Source organism: Antedon bifida, chromosome 2 (genome assembly GCF_963402885.1).
Source record: "Antedon bifida chromosome 2, ecAntBifi1.1, whole genome shotgun sequence".
Lineage (NCBI taxonomy): Eukaryota > Metazoa > Echinodermata > Crinoidea > Comatulida > Antedonidae > Antedon > Antedon bifida.
This window is the reverse complement of record NC_136227.1, coordinates 34407900-34431687: the sequence shown is the minus strand read 5'-3', so window position 1 is coordinate 34431687 and position 23788 is coordinate 34407900. Positions and strand designations below refer to the sequence as shown.

Below are 23788 nucleotides of genomic sequence, written 5' to 3'. Positions count from 1 at the left end.
CAAACCTTACACTTAACAAAGAGATTTAATAATTCATAAATAATGTTTAATTGAAAAAACGTATTGATTCTGCTACAAGAAGGACAGCTCAAGTCTTGAATAAAACATGGCACATCGATGGATTTCAAAAACGATGACTTAATTAATATGTTATAATATCGACCGAACAATTACTTGATTATTTTCAACATTTAAATAAATAGAATTTAATTTCTATATCAAGGCAATGACAAATTAGTTTTTACTATCAAATAAAAATTGTAATTTTTTTAAATAAAATTAATTTGTCTTTTAATACTGAATTAATTATATATTTTTATTTATTTTTTATATTGATGAAAATATATTGAAGGCTTTAGGATGTATTGAGTTCAATAGTATGAATATTTATCCAAATTTGTTGGTGCTATTGTGTCAATGTCTCATACATATATCCATTCTTCTACCCAGTTTAAATGCCAATTTACACAGACGAGCAGTATAGTAAAGCAGGAGAACAAAAATATACAGTATAGAGTCTGTTATTTCTTATGACCAATTACACACAGAGCAGACAGGCAGTTGAGTGGAAACCCGCTCAGTACATATTATATTCCATGTGGGGCAAGCTTCATTCTTTCAGCTTACCGTTACCGCTTGTTTGTGTAAATTGGCCTTTAATAAGGTTATTTTAACTCCTTCCCCCTAACTTCAACGCAGCGCCCATCCAGGAAACATCTCAGTATCTAAGAGTACTGTTTTATCTTTTCCTACCCATCCGTAGACTCCGCTTCCCCCCTGCCCCCATCCGTAGACTCCACTTCCCCCTGCCCCGCTCTCTAGACTTTTCTATATTGTACCAGTATAGTAACTACAAAGACTTCTAATTCAATTATGTAGCCTACTGTATTTCTAAATCGCAATAAATGAATTAAGTCGTAAGTAAGCTGCTTAAATGTCAATATTAATTAAAACATTTTTTATTCATGATGCAAAACATGTTACTCATTAAAACAAAGACAACAAAGCCTTAATACGCATCCATGGAGCCAGATGTTCTATTTATTCAGATGTGTCATCAACTCAACATATTATAACCTTTGATTTTTATCTTTATCATTTAAAAACTAATACTGTTTTACGTGACAAACAAAATATGACGACAGATTGTTTTTATTTAAATATTTTTGTTTTCCGTTGCTTTTGTTTTCTTTCATTATTTTGCTCATTTGTTTTACTGTTTTATTTTGACGACAGTGTGTGCCACTGATAAAAAAGTGATGACCAATAAATAAATAAAAGACAACATACATTTGTTTAAATTTAAAGTGTTGTGGACTTGGACTTGACTAGCGTTTTGCTATTTTCCAGCTCCAATTATCCATTGTATTTATATTCATTTACAATATTGTATTGTTTTGTTTGTTTTGTATGGATAATAAAAAAATGAAAGAAAGAAACATTGATTAAAACGGTTAATAATAGAAATGGCCCATAAACAACCTTTTTTGCAGCATGATTATATTTTACCGCACCATTTGAATTGTTAATTTTTGGGAGTGCCACCATTAATGTGACGTATCTCAAACAAATAATTTCCAATGGCTGAAAGATTTCACTTTTGGTAGCTAACAAAGATGCACTAACAAAATGTTAACTATAAAACAATTGTAACAAGGAAGGACATTCTAAAATCTGTTAACAAAAAGAAAGTGATGAGGTTATGAATGAACCAGACACAAATCTAAGGTGTTCAATGAAAACACAAGGTCAATATACTACACATAACTAATTCCTGGAAGGCTACATTCAACAAACAATATGGTATAAACTGCAGTACTGTACTATAGGCAAAACCATGAGAATATATATATTTACTGTAGTTTAATTTTTTAGTAAAGTAAGGTTGGGACATTCACAGCGCGTGGTCTGACTGGTCCATCATGTTACATGGGTATTCTAGGAACTTTTATTACTGTATCTAACTAAACACTCCCTCAAGAAAGCATGGGCTATTGTTGGTTTATCCAGGTTAGCTAGCCACGAAATAGACTTTTGAAATAGGGAGCGATAGGCTTAAATTTACATTTTAACAGTAACAGTAACCCAAATGTCCTATCTTTTGCATAATAATTTTCAATATTTATGGGGGCCTAGGAGGATCTACCTCTGATTTGCAGAACACCAAAGTTCTTCCAAAAGACAATAATGTATAGTTGAGAATGTCTTGAATAACAATTTAGCGGAACTGTTGTATTTTATGGTAGTGTACTAGATAGAGTTTTGGATGAGTAGATGGTTAACGTATTAAACTTTAAAATCTATAGAAAATACAAGGCCTAAATGTATCTATATTACATTGAAACTTGTTCATGTATCATTTTTGAGCAATCAAGTGACAGATCTTCAAAACAATTACTTGCATTGCGTGTGTGTATGTTGTTTTATCCTAGTGGGAACCCAGCTTTAGCAGTTAATTACATTTGAGAAATTGATAATTAAATTTTAAAGGTAAAAAAATTTAAAATCATAAATACAAATTTATCTTTATGACAGAGTTTAATCCTGATATTGAAATATGTGACCCGATCTCGCAAAACCCTCTCTTTGTCGGCAATTCAAAATTCACGTAATCAGTCAAAATACGTCCAAATCGACTACCCTGGCAGATTACATGTTTTTGCATTTTCGAAATATTTCACTATTTAAGAATACGTCTACCTGATTTAAACTCCCGAAATTTAATTAAAATTATGAAAAAAGAGAGTTTTAAAAACATGTATTTTCCTCAAGCCTAACAATTTATTCACGATCTACGCTAAAATTGTGCGTAAATTCAGTTGAAAGTTGCAGAGTTTGACGACATTTTGATCGCCAGTTCGCTGCACAATGTTGAAAGGTCACACATCAAAATAAAGCTCATCCATTTGACATTCCAAATATGGAAGTTTTAGGGCGGAGTTTGAAGAAGGAACCAATGAAAACTTTGATTTACTATGACATAATTTCAGAAAATTCGGTTCTTCGAAGTTTCTGGAACAGCGAACTGCGTGTGTTGCTATGGCGCATCATCGCAATAACAAACGTTATTGGTCAACGCGCTAGATGTTATACGCTCTACGCGCGGAAATAAAAAGTTGTTTACATTTGTGTGAGGTTATTTTCATTTTACACACAGCATGTCGTAAATTGGAATAAAAACGATTTTAATATTCAAAGTAAAGTGTTCTGCAGTAGCTGTAGCCTGTATTTGTTTATTCCATAGTAAAATAGACAAGTCAAAAACAATTCACGTCATAAATTCAATTGTATTTTCTATATTTTTTTGGGCTATAGGCCTAGGCCTTAATTTTATTATGGTTGTAGGCCTACTACTAGGCCTACTGGGCCTAGCTTTATTGTCAATAAATAATTTTCTTTATACATTTTATATATCCAATCGGCTCTTAATTATTTATTTAATTTATTTTCCAGTCCTTTCATCTTAAATGTTTTTTAAACTCATTGGATTCAAGTCCAAACATTACAGCGAATCTTCCAAGTTATAAAACAAACAAATGTATTAAATCGTCAATACAATGTAAGTAGCTAGCAAGCTGTGACTCTGCAAGGCGCCAAACTTGTCTAGGCTAGTTTACTACTAACGCCAGCCCCAATGTCGATGCACCGCTGTCATACACGGCCTGATGAACACCCATCAGTAGGTCTTACAGGCGATGACGGCGAAAATCTGAATAGGCCTAGCTAGGCCTGCTTGGTTTTTCGCTGTTGATATCGTAAACACCTCCGAAACCAGTTAAAATAAGCTTGACGTTATAATGCTGTTTTTCAATAGTGCAAAATAGTTAATTCGAGTGACTAAATAGGTTAAAACGGCTTCTGAAATCAGTCAAATTGACTATGATGTGCACGCTGCTATTAAATCGCACACACTTCCTGGTATGACGTCATTGTGCCTTAGACCAAAATACCGCGTTGCTACGGAGTGAGTTTTCAGCGCATTGCAAACTTCAAACGCGATTTTCTCGTAAACTAATTGAATGATTTGTAAGTTTTTAAAATGTAATAACTTTTTAAATATTTACTCAATTTTTATGAAATAAACACCACTACAAAGCTTATGATTCAAATAATCCAAATATATAAAAAAATACAAAATGAATATTTCCGACAAAAGTAGGGTTTTGCCAGATCGGGTCACATATTATATCCAAGATATTTTTCAAAGATCAAAACAAATATTAAAGAATATCCCTAGGGAAACAATACAATAAATCTAATGCTATAATTATAATATATTATATTTCCATTCAATATTTTTATAGAAATTTACATAAAATTTGCATATAAGATGAGATATAGATGCATATTTGATGACTTACCTTGAGCGTTTGGTTATTGGGTCCCTCATTATTACACACTCACTGATATCTCCATATTTTGCAAAGTAGTCCCTAAGCTTATCTGAAAAACATAAAAACAATACATATCATTATATACCCATCAAGTGATTTTGGTAAACTAGTTATCTCGACTAAAAAAAGAAAAGGCCTATGTTGGTTTATCCAGGTAAGCAAGGCACGAAATAGATGCGGAATGGGACGATACAGCTATCGACTTGAAAAGTCATTTTTCGCATGCTTAGAAAGATGAACATGTGCAGAATGACTATTAGACTCAACAGCTATACATGGTCATGAGAGGTGTCCTAAAAAACGAAAGGTCGCTAAGAGGTTAGGATGAAAAAAGCTATGGATACAGTACTACTAGAGGTCGTGGAAGTGGTGGTGTTGTAAAGTGGTGGGGTTATCAAATGGTACAGTAGTATGGGTGATAGTAAAATACTTTAACTTTAAGCGGGTCATTACTAAACTATCTTCATAGACTGGTTTGAAGTAAGTGGTTTGGGTAACTTTACCATCACTGACCAAAGGTACAGTGTATGGTATCTCTGGTGCAGACCATACAACCAGGTAAGAAGTCACAATTTAAACAACCAATCCGTATCATGTTACAAAAATTCTAATTATACTACTACAGTAGACTATGTATGTACATTAGCATTATCATCCAGTTCAAACCGACAACCTCATAGTTATTAATAGACCAAAATTAATTCTAAGAATCCGATATAAATACATATGTTGCCAATGTGCGGTACCATTCATGTATCTTTTGTTGCGTTCAATAAATATGTTGATAAATATTGTTCTGCATAATTCCAATATTCTGTTCTGCATGTAATTTTAGATTGAAGATTTTACATTACGTTTTCGCCACTTTAGCATAGCAAAATGCTATACAACTCAATACCACCTTATTGCTAAAGTAGTACACATAGATACCATTTTACTGGTTGCCTACTATTAATATTAACAAAGTCCCTGTCTGGAATGTTGAATATCCAACAATGTATTTTCTTTTTATACTTTTTCCATTAAGAATGCATAACCTCATTTTATATAAGAGTAAGGGATTTATAATGTAAATAAATGGACAAAGCAGACACAATGTATAGATTGTCTATTTTATATACAATGTGTTTAATTTGACATCAAAGCCTTATCTAACTAAACCGGATATCTCAGATATCTTGTTTGCCTGAAACATTCCAAACTATTTAACTAGCCTAGGTAGTAGATTTTTGTATACATACGATATGATAGTATAGTAATGCATTACTATACAAAAATTTTATAAAACATTTGTGTGAAATTTATTATCATCAATTTACTGTGTGTAGGGCTTTACATGAATAGATATGATAATCCAGTATTTTTTTAATGGGAAATCCCGAACATATAATTGTGAAAAATAGATATCAAATTATAGTTCAAAATTTTAATTTTAGCTGGGGGAACGTGTGCCTCAAGCTTCCCCTTGGATTCATCCAGGGCTACCTAATTAAAATTAATAAATGAACATGAAATTCTGCGAGAGAAGTAATAAAAGAAATGAATTTGAATTCATATCGTCAAAATTACAAACAAGTAATTACGACAATAAAGATGTAGATTGAATGTGTCATATTGATTTGATTTAAGTATGTTTATGATGACAATGTAACAAGAAAATATCTTAATGTCATAAATAGTAATAATATATTTACAAATCAAGTCATAAGAGAAATAGAATATTTTAATAGATCTGACAACAGTTCAGAATGTCAGTTGATGCTAGAGTAATAATCGAAATATATTAATTTGTTTTACAATTACACTGGTACTAGATACTAGTGGTATACAATGTCATAGACAATTAAGTCTGTTTATACCAACTCAACCATTAATAGATTAAGTTTTAATCTATTGACAGTTATCTGGTTTTGATCTAGGCCTAGAGTGTGCTGGTTGTAGGTCTTTGATCTAGGCCTAGAGGGTGCTGGTGGTAGGTCTTAAGTAACAATAGGCTAACTCACCTGTAGTGGTGGTCCAACTAAGTCCGCCTATAAACATCTTGCTGAAAAGTAAAGAATTTAAATAATCAGAATGTCGTTTTATTTTTTGTATTTTATTACATCACCACTCAATATAGTGACAGAGGCATCATTACCAATACCAAAGTTGAACAATACAACAATATACTAGTAGGCATAAGTAGTATTTGAGGAACAATTTATTTTCAGTAATACATTGGTAAATTATAAATGTAGGCCTACAAATTCTACTCAGTACTCATTCATTCTACTAAGTACTACTAGTTGTACACTACTCATCTGTATTACTACCTTAGCCTAGCTAGGCCTACTGCCAGTAAGAACTAAGGACTGGTAAACGGTATAAAGCAGATTGTTAGGGTAAATCACCAAAGATCAAGCATTTAAAGATGAAATCTTTGTTTTATATGATGAGGGATCATGATGATATGTAGTAGCCAGCCGCTACTGGTGGTGTACCACTTGTCTAGTGACAGCTGATACCGGTCCTGTACCGGTGCTGTAGTAGTAGCCCAGTAGTGGTGGTGGTGACTGTACTATAAGGATGGGTTATTCCTGTACCAGGTACTTCGTTCATTACTCAATGACATTTTGCCTGAACATAAAAAAAAGTTAATTCCAAGTCACAATCTACGGGATATCTACGCTGACATAAATAAAAACAACTTACCCGGGATCGTGTGAATCTGAGCCCCCTAAATTTTGTTGGCCGTCTGCCATTCTTACTACGCTACTAATATTCCTGAAACTAAATAAAGAGAACCTGGCTAAGCAGCGACTATCCTCGTCTGCACGTGTATTAGTGATCTGTGGTTAAACTACGACTTGTAAATTCTAAACCCTGTGCTAGCCGACGTGGGTGGTTCCATCGGCGAACTCACCGGTACAGAAAGACGCGAAACATATTTGATTGATGGATGAATACGTCTTCTGATTGGTCGACAGATTGGTAACCTGGAACGCTCGATGAAGTAGTGATGACGTCAGCATAACGAAATCTTCCGGTATCCAAACGTGGAATCGGCCATCGGCTTCGCGCCAACTTCGATATTTACTTTTCTTTTGCAAATAAATGTTGAACTTTGTTCCGAATATATGTTCTTAATTTTATAATAAAAACAATAAGCCTACTAAAATAGCTTTTACTGGTATTATAAGGATTCATTTTTGATAAATATATTTGTTTTAGTTGTTCAATCAATAATTCGTTTAAATGTATTTGAGTCCCAATACTTCCCTGATTATATCGACCTTAATCCCTTTAATTAATATCCAATATATATAACTTTCTCTCATCCTAATAATTAAATATGTGATTATAAATAACCATGACAGGATTAACGCGCAGGCTTTAAATTACCGAATCAACATAATGTATGGTAGGCCTATAATAAGACGACTAGAAGATAACATAAGTATTAGTACTGTATTAAAATTATAAATCCAAGATTTGTTCAGTATATTGTTATAAATTATATGAGTTAGTTAGTTAAAAGTAAGGTCAAGATAGCGTAAACTATTTACGGTATAAATAGCGATGGAAATATCAGATAAGACCATCAGCTGAATTTTACCTATTGTTTTGGAGAATTTATTAATTCATTTAAAAAGGCTAAGATTAATACGCCGTCGGGTCACGGATGTTGTAGGCCTCATACCCGAAATCCGAAATAACAAAAAATAAGTAACAACACAATGATTTATTTAAATAACATTCGTTTGTTTGGGAAGATAATAACAGTTTATATTAAAAAATGAAAAATAAATGCTATACTAATTTAACATGAAATAATGTATGCAACACTTATACATTATACTTTCTACTGACTTTGGTACAAGTTTTGAGTCAAGAGGGTGCCCTGGTAAAAAACTTAAATAAACCAAGTTTGCCTGACTATTTGTTCAAATATTTTTAGGCGACGTTGATGTAACCCACCGCCGTATCAAACTAAATATGGTAGTGATATGACATCATCATGTCCATACATCACATTTGTTTGTCACACATAAAGTTTGATAGTGTAGAAAAAAAAATACTCCTCCTCACATATCGCTGTACTGGTTCTCTAATTCTAATAACCCTATACTCACATGCACTTTTAACTTTTTATGTCTCATTTGATTGTTTTATTTTCCAGGTTTTTGCGGCGATTTTTTTTATAATGAATAATGGTAGAAATATGTAGGCCTATTAATAATATTGTGTCTGGAGAGGCCTGTTCACACTGAATACTCGATTTGGAGAGGCGCGCCTGTTCACACTGAATACTCAACGATTTGCGGCGTTCATTTGATCTTTAAAATAACGTTACAGCCTAGGCATTATTAATAATATATATAATATATATTATAGATTATTGAATGCCATTACGGTACTAACACATTGCAATATAATGTCACGCGGCTGTTGAGCATAAATTAAAATGGTTAAAAGTAAGTGACTTTACTAAATTGGTAACAATAACAACATTTTGACGGTCGAGTTACGCGTTGTCTACACTATCAAACTTTATATGTCAAAAAATGTGATGTGCCCATATATGGACATGATGATGTCATATCACTACCATATTTGGACACATCACACTTTTTTATGTCAAAATAGTTTGATAGTGTAGACAGAGCTTTAGACACGGTGGACAATCTTAAACAGTGATGTACCGAATTTCTTTGAAGACCTCATAAAAAAGTAGTACCATTTTTTATAAACTAATTTGGTGGCGCTATACAGTTTATCGGTTCTAGCTAAATCGGTTCGATCATTTATCCTCTAATCCTATCTGCGTTATTTATTTAGGCTACCAATAATTTGAATCGCCGTCTACAGCCTAAAACACCGATCTGCTGTATTCATATTTATATTAAATATTTTTTATTATTAATTTGCGTAATTTATGGAACAGTCTGTTGATTCGTTATTATTTAATTTATTACATGCTTTTTACGACTGCGTTTAGCTTCTATAAAAAATCTGAATCACTTAGTGGAAATATGTCTCTGACCTGCTTAATCACGGGAAAAACATGGCTTATTTTTCTCCTTGTCATTCCAGTGAATATAAAAACAAAATAGGTCTGAAGTTTAGGCTTAAGCTCTGTCGACACTATCAAACTAGTTTGACATTAAAAAAAAGTGTGATGTGATTAAATACGGTAGTGATATGCTTAACTATGGTAGTGATATGGCATCATCATGTTCATATATACATTTTTTTCACATAAAGTTTGATAGTGTAGACAGAGCTTAAGAAGCGTGTTTCCCAGTCAGAGAGAGACGCGGCCTACAACAAGAAAACTTAGAAGCAACGCAAGCGAGTTGACCAATGACAAAAAGCGACCGTTTAATAATCCATCACTTTCGATTGGTCAAATATTTACGAAGTCTTAAGGCCAATTTACACAGACGAGCGGTAACGGTAATATAAAGTATAGAATCTATTCCTGTTGACAACACGGAGAGCGGACGGGCGGTTTCCGCTCAAAATAGATACAGATTCTACGTCCGTGGGACAAGCTACGCGGTTTTCCGCTTACCGTTACCGCTCGTCTGTGTAAATTTGCCTTTATGCGCTGAGCTTTTTGATTGGCGAAGACACAAACAAACATACAGACATTTTAAACACAGCTGTATTATACAATATTTTTATTGCTGTAAAACAATTAATAATTTTTGTGCTTTTCTGGACGAGTATTTTACAAGGTAACATTGTTAGGAAGACAAAATACAGTGAAAGGTGTACAATGAATCGGCATACACACAAACAATAATAGATAATAAACAGAGAATATTTTTCTTTTTTTTTTCTAGTAAAACGTCAACTCTCTTTTCAATATAGCTGCTGGTGGTGGTATATTACTGGGGTCCATCCAGCAACTGACGGTAAAGCTTGGTTCCCACTAGAACGCAACGCAAGGAACGTATGCCGCAACGCAATTGACCAATCCAAGCGAAAGATTATTCGAACCGTTCCTTGTGATTGGTCAATTCGCTTCCGTTGCGGCTGACGTCCTTGCGTTGCGTTCTAGAGTGGGGACGACCAAGCTTAAGCACTAACATAGTTTCAAGTATTTTTGGTGTAAAATCATGCGTTAAAGGGTGGCTCCGGGTTGTATTTATATTGTTTATTATAAAATATAAACCATTGCAGCATTACCGCCAGTGACGACATAAAATCTATGTTGTTGCCAATCTTTCTATTTTATAATGAACAACGGCATTTTTATACTCGGAACTAACATTTAAATTTAAACTGTAAACCAATTTTTTTCACAATTTATGCAGAGATTAATGATCATTTTTTAGGTTCTTTTCGATAGATGATAGACTTTAACTTTGACTTAAAGTTTAACTTATATACAGTATATATTCCAATAACTACAACAAATTGTACGCAGTCGTGCCTACAATTACTGAATCGCTCCACGTAAAGTTTGGTTCCGATTAAAAACGTAAGCACAATGCAAGTGCGAGTTGACCAATCACAGGCGACAGTTTGTATAATCCATGGCTCATGATTGGTTAAATTGCTAACGGGACGCTTTACGTCCTTGCTTTGCATCGTCCAAGTGGGAACCAACCTTTAATGTGGACATATATATATATATATATATAGGCCTATAGCTCAGTAAGCGTGAGTTGACCAATCACAGGCGACAGTTTGTATAATCCATCGCTCATGATTGGTCAAATTGCTAACGGGACACTTACGTCCTTGCTTTTGCCATGGGAACCAAGCTTCAATGTGGACATATACATAGGCCTATAGTTCAGTAACATTCCAATAATACATTCTAAACAGTAATCATTCCTATAACACATTTACAAATGTAATTAAAATAATTATTTCAAACTAGAACTCGTTTCTTATAAATACATCTTTTAGCAAATAGGGCACATACGGTGGGATAACAGGTATAATTAAATTGATTATATAATATACACTTATTAAACTTAAAATATTAGTAAATAAATAACTCAATAACACTATTTATACAACCTTTAAACAGACCTATACAAAGTGATAAATATGATATATAAAGGTGGTCTATGTAAATGCATGAAAGACCTTAACAAGAACACAAAACTGTTCTTACGAATTGGAGGCAAAAGGATACTTAAGGCCCATTTACACTAGGACGAAAACGATCGACTTTAAAAAAGCATTTTCATGCATAAAACAAATGAAATCTAACAAGTTTTCATCCTATAACTATTGTATAGTCATCTATGCTGCCTTTGATAAAAATGATTTTTGCAATGACTTTTCATCCGTCCAATCAAATGACGTCATGATTGATAAGAGCAATAATATCGTAACAATACAACGATTTTATTGTTTTTATTAATCATGACGTCAGTTGATTAAGTTTAAAAAATATTATTATTATCATCAAAGACAGCATAAATGATTACCGTATCCTATAGTTCTAGACGGAAAACCAGTCTAATTTCTTATGTTTTATGTAAGAAAAATGCATGCTTATCTATTTATCGTCGATCATTATCGTCGTAGTGTAAATGGGCCTTTAGGGTAGATAAATGAATAAATTGGGAATGGAGGGTTATAATTCGGGAGGGTTATAATTCGGGAGGGTTATAATTCGGGAGGGTTATAATTCGGGAGGGTTATAATTCGGGAGGGTTATAATTCGGGAGGGTTATAATTCGGAAGAGTGGAGGTTTTGAAGTTAAAGGTTGTTAATTTGCTTCGTTCCCAAAATGTATTTGTACAATGTTTACAAACGGTTCTCTTAATATTAATTATTTAATATGAAATAGTACTTAACAATCACTTAATATTCTATCCATCTAATACCCGGTTCACACATACAAAAAGCTTACATTACACATTGGTAAAATACATGTTACATTTGTGTAGTGTGTGAATAGCAACATAAACATATATTATTAAAGCTTGGTTCCCACTAGGACGCAACACAAGGACATAGAGTTGACCAATGACAAGCGCCAGTTATAGAATATAGAATAATTAATCGCGATGTGATTGGTCAATTTACTTGAGTTGCACTTACGTCCTTGCGTTGCATCTAAAGCGTGGTTCCCACTAGAACGCAACGCAACGTAACGCAGCGACGTATCGACGCAAAGTGCTGTAATGTGTAGTACGTAATCACAAGTGACGTATCGACGCAAAGTGCTGTATTGCGTAATCACAAGTGAGAACCGACGACGCAACATTGCTGCAAACATCGCAGGTTTGATTTCACGCAGGCGGGGGAAAACACAATTATTAAGCTTGGTTCCCACTAGAACGTAACGCAAGGACGTAAACGCAACGCAAGCGTTTTAACCAATGACAAGCGAAGTTATAGACAGTTAGCAATCACAATCGAATAAGCCATCGCTTGTGATTGGTCAATTCACTTGCGTTGCGTTACGTCCTTGCGTTGCGTCGCTAGTGGGAACCACGCTTTAGAAGGGCAATTTCTTACGTTGCGTAGGTTGCGTACGTTGCGTCGCTAGTGGGAATCAAGCTTTAGTGGCAACCAAACATCGACAGTGGCCTATAACAACACTACACACATATCAAGACAAATATAATATAACCATTTCATACACAACAAAACATAATTGTTACTTTATATAACTTTTTATATAATTTATATATTTTATCATTTAATAGTACAAAATCAAAACAATTAAAATGTAATTAAAGATGTATTGTCCCCCAAAAACATGAAAAATTAAGATTAATTAAATCAGACTTTGAATAGTTTTATTTTTTTTATTTTTATCAAGTTAATCACTTGCATAGAAAAAAACCAAAACAAATTATGTTTTCTCTTATAAAATGACAAAATAAATGGTTAAATTCAACCAAAAATCCATTGGCTGGCATTGACTGTTTTTTTGCTTTAAAGTTTAAATTACAGTTTTTAAGGTAAATAATTTTTTTTTCGATCCAATTTTTGGTTAAAAGTGGATAACTATTATATGATATTAAAATAGCATATTCAACAAAAAAATTGTAAAAAATATTTGGGGGACAATACATCTTTAATGTTACCACAATGTTGTTATGAATGTTCTTGTCATTACTGAATAATGTAACTGAAATCACATACTATGCTGCCTTAATGTTGAATACCAATTTATTTTCCTTGTTAGATATATAATTATAATTTCTTTTTCTGTACAGCTGTAATGGTTTTGTTTATACTTCAGAAATCATACAGCACATAACAAATCTTTTTCAGAACAAAAACTGAAACTAACTGATAAAAATATGTATAACTGAATATAAAAAACTATAATTTAAAATAAGAGAATGTGAAAATGTCCAATTCCCAGTGCTGTATCTCCACATACGGAAATATTTCTCCAGTATCAGGCAAATTCCATAAAACAGCATCGCATGTATTTCACATGCATCATGAAATGGCTAGGGCCTATGATACAGGCTTTATATGTGTTTCTCATGTGATGCTGTATCATGGAATTTGCCTATGATACTCTGAAAATAAAGATACAGTACCAGGAATCAGCTAAAGTAATTTATATTTGCAAATACCTCTCAATAGTAATCATAATTTAGATGGTCGGCTTGGTAGAGCCGCCACAAATAGGTGAGTGAAAAGACACCTAGCTGCAACAGCCTACAAAAACCAACTTCTTCAAATACGTCTTTGGTGAATACATCAATGTAGCGGCGACTGTAGCCGATGAACCCGGTTGACCTTTTCACATTGTACACGACGAGTTGAGTGTACACGAAAATAAAAGCGAGCTTAAGTGCAGTTGGAGCATTCCATTTGAAAAATCTCGATGAATCCTCATTGAAATAAACATCCTGTAAAAAATAAGTAAAAGTGTGATGTGCTGAAATATGGTAGTGATATGCACAAATATGGTAGTGACATGTCCAAATATGGTAGTGATATGACATCATCATGACAATTTATGGGCACATCACATTTTTTTTATAGGTAGATAGAGCTTTATGAGTACACAGACATAAAGCTCTGTCTACACTATCAAACTAGTTTGAAAAAAAGTGTGATGTGCCAAAATATGGTAGTGATATGACATCATCATGACAATTTATGGGCACATCACATTTTTTTTATAGGTAGATAGAGCTTTATGAGTACACAGACATAAAGCTCTGTCTACACTATCAAACTAGTTTGAAAAAAAGTGTGATGTGCCAAAATATGGTAGTGATATGACATCATCATGTCCATATAGTTTGATAGTGAAGACAGAGCTTAACTATTGCTTACTTTAAGTTCAATCCAGTGATTTTCAGTTCGGTATTTTTCAATCCAATGTTTATCAGATAATTTTTAATTGTTATTTCTTAATCCATTTCTTTTTAATCAGTTATTTTTGGGGTTTTTCCAATTTCTACAGGCTAAATTGTTTCACCAGCCTCTACTGATAAAAGCTTTGCTTTGTCATAGATACAGAGCACACAAACCTATCCATTAAACTGTACCTTAACCTTTAACCTAGATAATCATAATCATTTCTTTCATTATCGATCCGTTAAAATACAAATTATATAACAAATCCTTTCTTTAAAGCACTTGCAGTCATTAATGTGATTTGGAACAGTTGGCGCTACTACTAGACGTTGTCGTAGTGAATGGATGATTAGCTCGTTAAATGCTTCTAAAGAGTACGTGTGATTGAAGAACGTCAATAATTCACAATCGTAGAAACGCACACATGTCTTTGATTGATAATATTACAATGTTATGATTTATGAAATGACACACTTTAACCTGATTTCCTATACAATATTTTGTGAGTTAATAATTTGAACCAGAAATTTGTTTTTATCTGTGAATTGTACAAAAGTAAAAACAAAATTGAATAAAACATGTGAATATAAAGGACAAGTTTCGTGTCTGTGGCGAGTGCGAGGGAGAAGCAATTCCTAATATTCAAGATGTGGCGTTTAAAGTTTCTAAAGCTCTGTCTACACTATCAAACTAGTTTGACAACAAAATGTGATGTGCCTATATATGGACATGATGATATACCAGTACCATATTTGGGTACATCACACTTTTGTGTCACATAAAGTTTGATAGTGTAGACAGAGCTTAAGATTAAATTATTAATTAATGGGTCAGGGTGCGTCTGTCAAAAAGTGAAGCTTTAGCTCTGTCTACACTATTAAACTAGTTTGACAAAAAAAGTGTGATGTACCCAAATATGGTAGTGATATGCTTAAATATGGTAGAGATATGACATCACCATGTCCATATTTGGGCACATCACATTTTTTTGTCACATAAAGTTTGATAGTGTAGACGGAGCTTTAAACCTAATCATGTGTACTGGTGGCTACGGCCCAGTTTTCTCTTGAAAAGGATCTGTCTTTGGCCCAGGCCGGTGATGTAGGATTCCTTCAAAATCACGTTGAAATGTACAGATAAAACAATTAAACCAATCTGCTTGTAATATTAGCAAACACCAGGCTGTTAGTACTAACTAGTTATTTAACCATCAAATTGTTCACACTTCACAACCATTTCCGTATATTTCACCAAGAGCTAACCAGAGTTTATCTACATAATAATAAAAGATCGTCGCCAAATCGCTCCAGTCAGCGTACATTTATCAGGCAATTACAAAGCTACCACTCCAATATTAATCAATTTTTGACTATGACAGGCCGAGTGTGATTGATGTAAAGTGATTTTATTGGTGTGCAACAATAACAACAAACCCCCTTTGAGATGCATTTATAAATGCACCAATCAGAAACAAGTATTCCAATTATTATCAATGATATAACAATATATCATTTAAAAGATACAATGAATTCAAAACCCAGAAAAGCAGAATTCATCCTAGAATATTATTTATAAATTAAGACTTTCCGAAGCCTTTGTTTTATTTTATTTTTTAAATTTCAATAACTAACAAACATATAAATGAATAGATAATTAACAATTTAATTTAAATTAATTAACAATAATAAAAATGAAAATAGTAAATAACTTTTAATCAAAGTGATGAAACTATTATGAGATATTATAATGGTCAATTCAACAAAATGTTTACAAATTATTTTGTCAGGGGGACAATTTCATCATCGATGTTACTTATATTATTTGTATTAGTTATTTAGGTTGGAGGTACAAACCTACTTGGTGACAGTGGCTTAGGCTGCTTTTGTGCTTTCCTGGCAGCTAGTGACTATGATTTTATTATTTCTCTTTGCGTCGTTTGTTTAATTTGTGTATATGTGTATAATTAATGTATCTTTTGCCTGAATAAATAATAATAATATACATCGTAAGCTCTTAGCTCCCCCTATTTCAAAATACTTTGTCTCTGCCACAGACATATAGATCCTTTGCTACAAGCCACTATCAAAGTTAAACCCACTTACACTAGGATGATAATGATCGATGATAAATAAATAAGCATTTTTATTACATAAAACAAAGGATAATAGAAAGGTTTTCGTTCTAGAACTATAATAGGATAATCATTCATGCTGTCTTTGACAAAAATATTGTTTAAAACCCAATCAAATCGTCATGATTAATAAAAACAATAACATTTTTAAGTTGTCATGATATTATTGCTCTTATCAATCATACATCATTGATTGGACATGTGAAAATATCATTTTCATCAAAGGAAGCATAGATGGTTATCCTATAGTTCTAGGTTGAAAACTTTGTTAGATTTCTTTTGTTTTATGTAAGAAAAATGCATATTTATCTATTTATTATCGATGGTTATCGTCCTAGTGTGAATGGGCCTTTAAACTATCAGTTAGGCAATATATCAAGCAATATACTTATTTTTGTTTTCATCTAAATAACTTAACATCAGTTAATATTCAAGGTTGCTTCGTCGTCGTCGTTCACATTCAAGTAAATCGCGGCAATGAATCACACCGGCTTTTGTTACTATTTCTGGTTTATTAAAAGAATCTGTCATAATATCTAGCAAATGCTACAATGTATTATTAATTATTTAATTGATTTGCACATAATTAATTATGCAGATTTATATTACCACCTGTTTTTATTTAATTTCACCTGCGACCTTCATTAAAAAATCTATATACTTATGTAATTATAAATAAGATTGTAAAATCAAAAGTTGTCAATAAAATTAAATAAGACTAAAATCACTTTTTTTTCCAATGTTGATATAAATAGTGCAACTTAAATAAAAGAGATTTAGCTTTAAACTTAAAGATGTATTGTCCCTCAAAAACATGAAAATGAAGATTAATTAAATCAGACTTTGAACAGGTTATTTTGTAGTTTTAATAAAGTTAATCACTTCCGTAGAAAAAATAAATTATGTTTTCACTTATAAAATGACAAAATAAATGGTTAAATTCAACCAAAAACCCATTGGCTGGCAGCCAATTTGACAAGTAAATAATTTTTTTTTTCGATCTAATTTTTGGTCAAAGTGAATAACTATTATGTAATAGTAATTAAAATGGCATATTCAACAAGAATTTTGTTTTTCTTTATGAAGTTAAATAACAAAGTAGAACCGAACAGGTTCAATGCCTAAAAGGACCACTACGAATTAGGAAGGTTTTGTTCAGAAAATATAGGGTTCATTCATAATTTGATATTTAGGTCTCAATCGTACACATAAAATAAATAAATGGTCAACTAGGGGACAGTAAACTGATGCGAAACACCAGGAATGAATACGTTTATTGTAAGAATTAAACTAAATGGTCCACTAAGGTACATCGAAGTGAAAGTACATCACCGACGAGATGCTTGAGAGTGACCAGTCTTATTATATGCCTATTGTAAGAACTAAACGGTCAACTAGGGTACATCAACGTGAGATTAAATCACCTACGAGATGTTTGAGAGTGACCAGTCTTATTATATGCCTATTGTAAGAACTAAACGGTCTTACATCAACGTGAGATTAAATCACTGCCGAGATGTTTGAGAGTGAGCAGTTTTATATGTCTATTGTAAAGGACCTGCTGTTCTTCTTTTTTTTGTGGTTATCTTAGGATATTTTATGGATCATTTTGTTTGTGTGTAAAGCGCTGTAGAAACATTGTATAAGGTGCTATATAAGACTACCATTATCATTATTATTATCGGTCAATTTGGCAACAGACAAGTGATGCAAATAGGGTAGATTATTCCTCATCCGGTCCTTTGGATTTTTACCGAAAGTGTGCCGCAAAAATGTAATATAAATTGACTTACTTGTGCGTTGCGTTTTGACATGTACCAGACGGTGTTGAGTACGCTGCTTACCCGTAGAACGATCAAAATCAGAAAAGAAGCGCTGAACATGTTACGCAGGAATTGAACAGCTTGCGTCGCTTTGTCTAGAAAAGAAAACAAACAATATTTATGATTTATTATTTATGTATAGCCACGGTAAATGTTAATAACTGAACATTCATTCAACAAAATTTCAACCCAGAAGCAGTTAAGACAGTAGAACCGCAATATGTAACATAACATCGGCAAGGGTTCGAGGCTCACTCGCTCCATGGTTCTTGTGGTAGTCTTCTCGGTAAGGACTATAAACCATAGGTCCAGTGTACACATCTGGCTCATGAGCACTTTAAAGAACCTAGAGGGTCAACGCAGTTCCACTGTCACACACAGCCATCCATCATGGGAGACCAGTCTTTGACTGAAGAGGTCACCCAGTATAAAGAAATAATAATAGAAAAATGAAAAGGCTGTGTGAAATATCGTCCCCTACACATATGGATAAAATAAATCGACATACTCACAAATCTGTTTTGTTAAAATAGTGTAAAATACTTGAATGAAAGAATCTTCTTCTGTTGCTGTCCTGAACAAAAGAAAAATTAGAACTGAAATCAGGAAAAAAGAAAGCACCTTCTCTCACAAGCCTTAAGTTTACATGTAGCATTGATTTGGTGCTATATCTCCTTCCTCTCATAACTTCCTTTCTCATAATCTTTAGCTGCAAATACTAGGCCCTGCATCAATTTGTTTAAACATACCTTGCGCCTCATAACCCCTAGCTGAAGATACTAGGCCCTAAACTTGTGTTGTACCAGCATTGGTTTGGTCAGAATATTAAACCATACATCACTCATCCCATATCCAACCAGTGTAATATTAATAATAATAGTTCATTCTTATATAGTGCATATGCAAGCTCTCAATGCGCTGCACATTATTACCCCAGTCATGGATCAAACATTGGAAACATACTCCCATAATGCAGCTAGTAATCAGCGCAAAGCTGTGTCTTGATCTAACCCATGTAGATGCTAGGCTACTAAGCTTACCTGTACCACTGATTTGGTTCTACAACTGGATGTTTTACTACCTGCATCTCTTGTCTCATAACCCACATAGCAAGGCACATAGCTAATGTAATAACTGCAGCATCAGATATCACTCCTGGAAATACAAAAAAAAAACAATTTTGTCAATTTAATAACTGGTGGTAGCAACAGTGTCCATTACAAGAAGGACCTCTGCATAGACAACATTTTTATAAGCATACATGTTACAGCTGAATAGGAAAAATATAACATTGACCTCCTATTGTCAAGAACCATGTTATTATTACGTAGATGCCAACTATTTCTACACAGCAAAGTGACAAACGAGACCATGAGCTTTTAAGAGTCCTCTTTGGCTACAGCTATATCTTTAATCACCTTCGGTTATAATAAGCCCATAACCACATTTGAACAATTGTTCTTCAAAAATCATCCATGTGAGATAATTTGTCAAGCCTTATTTCTAAACCTAAATTTCATGTTTAAAGCTGTCTACACTATCAAACTTTATGTGACAACAAAATGTGATGTGTCCATAGATGGACATGATGATGTCATATCACTACCATATTTGATCATATCACTACCATATTTGATCATATCACTACCATATTTGGGCATGTCACACTTTTTTTTGTCAAACTAGTTTGATAGTGTAGACAGAGCTTAAAAGGAGGTTGGCATTATTCAAATCATTAAAGATGTATTGTCCCTTTGTCAAATTCCAAAAAAAAAAAAAAAAAGGATTTCGAAAAAAAGTGGGTCATTTTGAAGTATCATAATAGTTATTAACTTTCACCAAAAATTAGTCGAAAAAAAAATCATTTAACTGAAATACAGACGTTTTTTGGTTCAAAAAATAACTTTGACTTCCAGTCAAAGTTTTCGATCAAAACATATCTCATAATGCAACGCGCTTATTTGGCTACTCTGTATGCATAATCATAAAACTTCCTCGCGATCTGTGTAAAAACACCTTCTCAACCGTGACGAGTTGTAATTAATCCTAATTAGCATCATGCATAATGTATACTCATGGTTTGAAATCTTTGTTTACTTTCGCTCGCGACGATTTTCCAGACGAAATTTAATCAAATTAATTTAGCTGTTAATTACGTAAAATTGTTGTTTTTGGCTCAAATTTTCGACTTAATGTGAATAACTTTAATATTACTTTGATATGGCCAATTTAAATTTTGAATATTTTGACCTTCATTTTTTTGTGTTTCAAGGGACAATACATCTTTAAGGTACAGGTGACCTATATTAATAATAGTCCCTACATATTCTAGCACATCATTTTATGGACATTGGAAATAGTTCAGTAGATTGAACTCATAGATATTGTGTGTTATGAGGTGTAATTACTGCATTGGCTTAATTCAGTCTATTAACAGGTGAAGTAATTCATTAGATGATGAGTGGGAAGTGTTTATGTAGGCCCTATACTTTATTTACTGCACAATTCATTAAGAGGCTCTGTGAACACTAAACACTACCGATTCTCACGTTTTATCTTCACGTATGACAGTATGTCATAGGCAAATACCATAACACAGCATCACATGTAACAATGTAATGTCTGTATCATGGAAGGTTAGGTTAGGGTCTACAATACAGGCATTACATGTGAAACACATATGATGCTGTATTACACATTTTTCTATAATACTGGACGAATATAGATACAGTATCAAGAATAGGGTCACCATCTTAACTCTGTCTACACTATCAAAATTTATGTGACAAAAAAGGTGATGTTCCCATATATGGACATAATGATGTCATATCACTATCATATTTGGGCACATCACTACTATATTTTAGCACATCACACTTTTGTTGTTAAACAAGTTTGATAATGTAGACAGAGCTTTATAAGACCTCTAACCTAAAAACAAGCACAAAAAAAACAATGTTTTGTTTGTAACTACGACCACATAATTTGAAATATTAATTTTGCATTGATTTTTGTAAAGAAAATAAAACATGGCAGTCTTTACCTTCTTCAGTTAACAACGTAGCAACCAGAATGACAATAGCCAGTAAAATCAATACACAAAGAAGCCTATAAAAATAATACAATAAATTAATTAAATATAAAATATGCATTTGGCTTAATTCATAATTATAATGCATAATTCATTAGCTATGGTGAGTGGGAGGTATTGTAATGTCTATGTAGGTAATATTGCATTTGTGGGAGGTATTGTAATGCAATCCAATACTGGAATGCAGAGGGGTGACCTGGAACAAACCACAATACACTGTAAACCAGTAACAACTTAAGATTGAATGTCTACACTATAAAACTTTAAGTGAAAATAATATGTGATGTGCCCATACATGGATATGATGATGTTATATCACTACCATATTTTTTTTGTCAAACTAGTTTGGTAGTGTAGACAGCATAAGCATTGTACATATTATTACCCCAGTAATTTTTTGATCGAACACATATGGTTGATTGACCTTGCCAGGTACCCATTTGTACACCTTGGCGAGAGAGGCAAGTGTACATAGTAACTTTCTATTGCAGGTGCAATATTGATTGGAATGCTTTTTAAACATTTTTTTTTACATTTTATTACGAAATTAACCTCACCCTTTTTCTGTTGCTGATCCAGTTGAAAAAAGAAAACTGATTATGTGCAGAGAGAGCAGGTAACACAATCCGCTGCCACCAAGTATAGCTGACTAAAATGACAATGATGATGGTAAGAATATCAATAGATTGGAATACAAACTGTCTTTCTACTCATAATAATGTAATTAATAAGGGTCATGGGTCATATCCTAGTGAAGTTTGTAATGCTTTTGACACAGAGGTAATGTAGTCTGGCAGTTATGTACTAAAAACACTCTTTTGATGCATATCATTTCTTTTGTGTGAATGACATAAGCCCCTGGGGCTAATGAGGAGTAGCTTTAGGTGGATGAGGAAAGATAAACCAATGAAAAGAATGGAAGTTAGAGGAGTTGTGTAATAAAAGAGCAAGATTTTCTAAAGATGACATAGTTGTAAAGAATGAGGAAAGGCTATGAATTGGATTGGAAAATTATGTGCTAGACTGGATGATGGGGAGAGGCGGAATAGTATAATATAAGTGACAGTAATTTATTATAAACTTTTGTTTTATACATTTGATACCTTGGTAAAGAAAGGCTGATATTCTATATATTCAACAAGCCGTTGACTAAGACTAGTCGTGACTCGCACAATCTGCACGGCCTCTAGGGTCAGCAGCGCTGGTTCGGACAGCCATATTAGCTTGTCGTAAAGCCACACGACAACAAACGGCACCAGGTTGATTGGAAGTGAAATCAGCAGGAAAAAAAAGGCCGACTTGAGAAATGGCATAAATGGCACCTGAAAGTAAACAATACAATTTATTATCAGGTAGTACAAAAATAATTCAATGAAATAAGTTAAAAGTATAAATAAAATAGATATTGATAAGCAAGCCTTTAATTTAATAATATATTAGACCTAACCTCATTCAACCTTTCTATTTAGTAGATCTGGACCAACTTAAGCTAGCTTAAGCCAATATTACAGAAAACCCCTATAGGGCCTAGTTGTGAGACTAGCCTAGGCCATATGCCTCTCTACTAGTTCTAGGCCTAGTTCTAATGTTTTTCATTCAGTACTTTCTGTGTTTAGGTTATGCCATTTTTTTATCCCAATCAATATTATATTTATGGTTGAAATATGAACGCACAGAACTGTCTACTTACCAATATCTCTGGAAGGATTGCCCCGCAAATGACATTATTAATGATGAGCAGTAGCGAGAAACGAAGAACAGCTTCAGGGCCACGAAACGACCCAAATACTGGAAGAGAGATTATCCAAAAAAACGGGGCTAGCGCCACACAATCTGTCCCCGACAGCGGTAAACACATTGCTTGTTCGCATCACAAATTGATTAACGTATATATCATGTCGTGTCAAACACAATAATAAGGTCTTAATGTGAAAATAAAAGTACTGAAATACCCACTTTCCTTCAAATTTCCCGGAATGAGTAATTGATGTAGGACCAGAATTCCCTTTTCTCGCGGTGTACATTCCTTCCCATCATACATTTCTTTGTTGACAAAATTTT

At 33.2% G+C, this 23788-nt stretch overlaps 2 protein-coding genes across 6 annotated transcripts in view; both read right to left on the bottom strand.

Annotated features, from left to right (window-relative positions):
• The window catches only part of LOC144834835 (RNA-binding protein Musashi homolog 2-like), a 112483-nt gene extending 105204 nt beyond the window's left edge, over positions 1 to 7279 (bottom strand). For all 5 annotated transcript variants that reach the window (XM_078689794.1, XM_078689792.1, XM_078689795.1 and 2 more), the window contains exons 1-3: positions 7086 to 7279; positions 6398 to 6438; positions 4362 to 4443 (exon numbers count right to left, since the gene is read on the bottom strand). In XM_078689794.1, coding sequence (XP_078545920.1) covers positions 4362 to 4443; positions 6398 to 6438; positions 7086 to 7135 — 173 coding nt within the window. In that variant the 5' untranslated portion in view covers positions 7136 to 7279. The remainder of the gene's footprint in view (positions 1 to 4361; positions 4444 to 6397; positions 6439 to 7085) is intronic.
• Positions 7280 to 13417: 6138 nt separating this feature from the next.
• Positions 13418 to 23734, bottom strand: LOC144834837 (uncharacterized). Its single transcript, XM_078689799.1, has 8 exons — positions 23418 to 23734; positions 22831 to 23049; positions 22285 to 22376; positions 21680 to 21744; positions 19677 to 19791; positions 19149 to 19210; positions 18607 to 18731; positions 13418 to 14225 (listed from the first exon to the last, which is right to left on the bottom strand). The coding sequence occupies exons 1-8, from the start codon at positions 23583 to 23585 to the stop codon at positions 13950 to 13952; spliced, it is 1122 nt and encodes a 373-aa protein (XP_078545925.1). The 5' UTR covers positions 23586 to 23734; the 3' UTR covers positions 13418 to 13949.
• Positions 23735 to 23788: the final 54 nt, after the last annotated feature.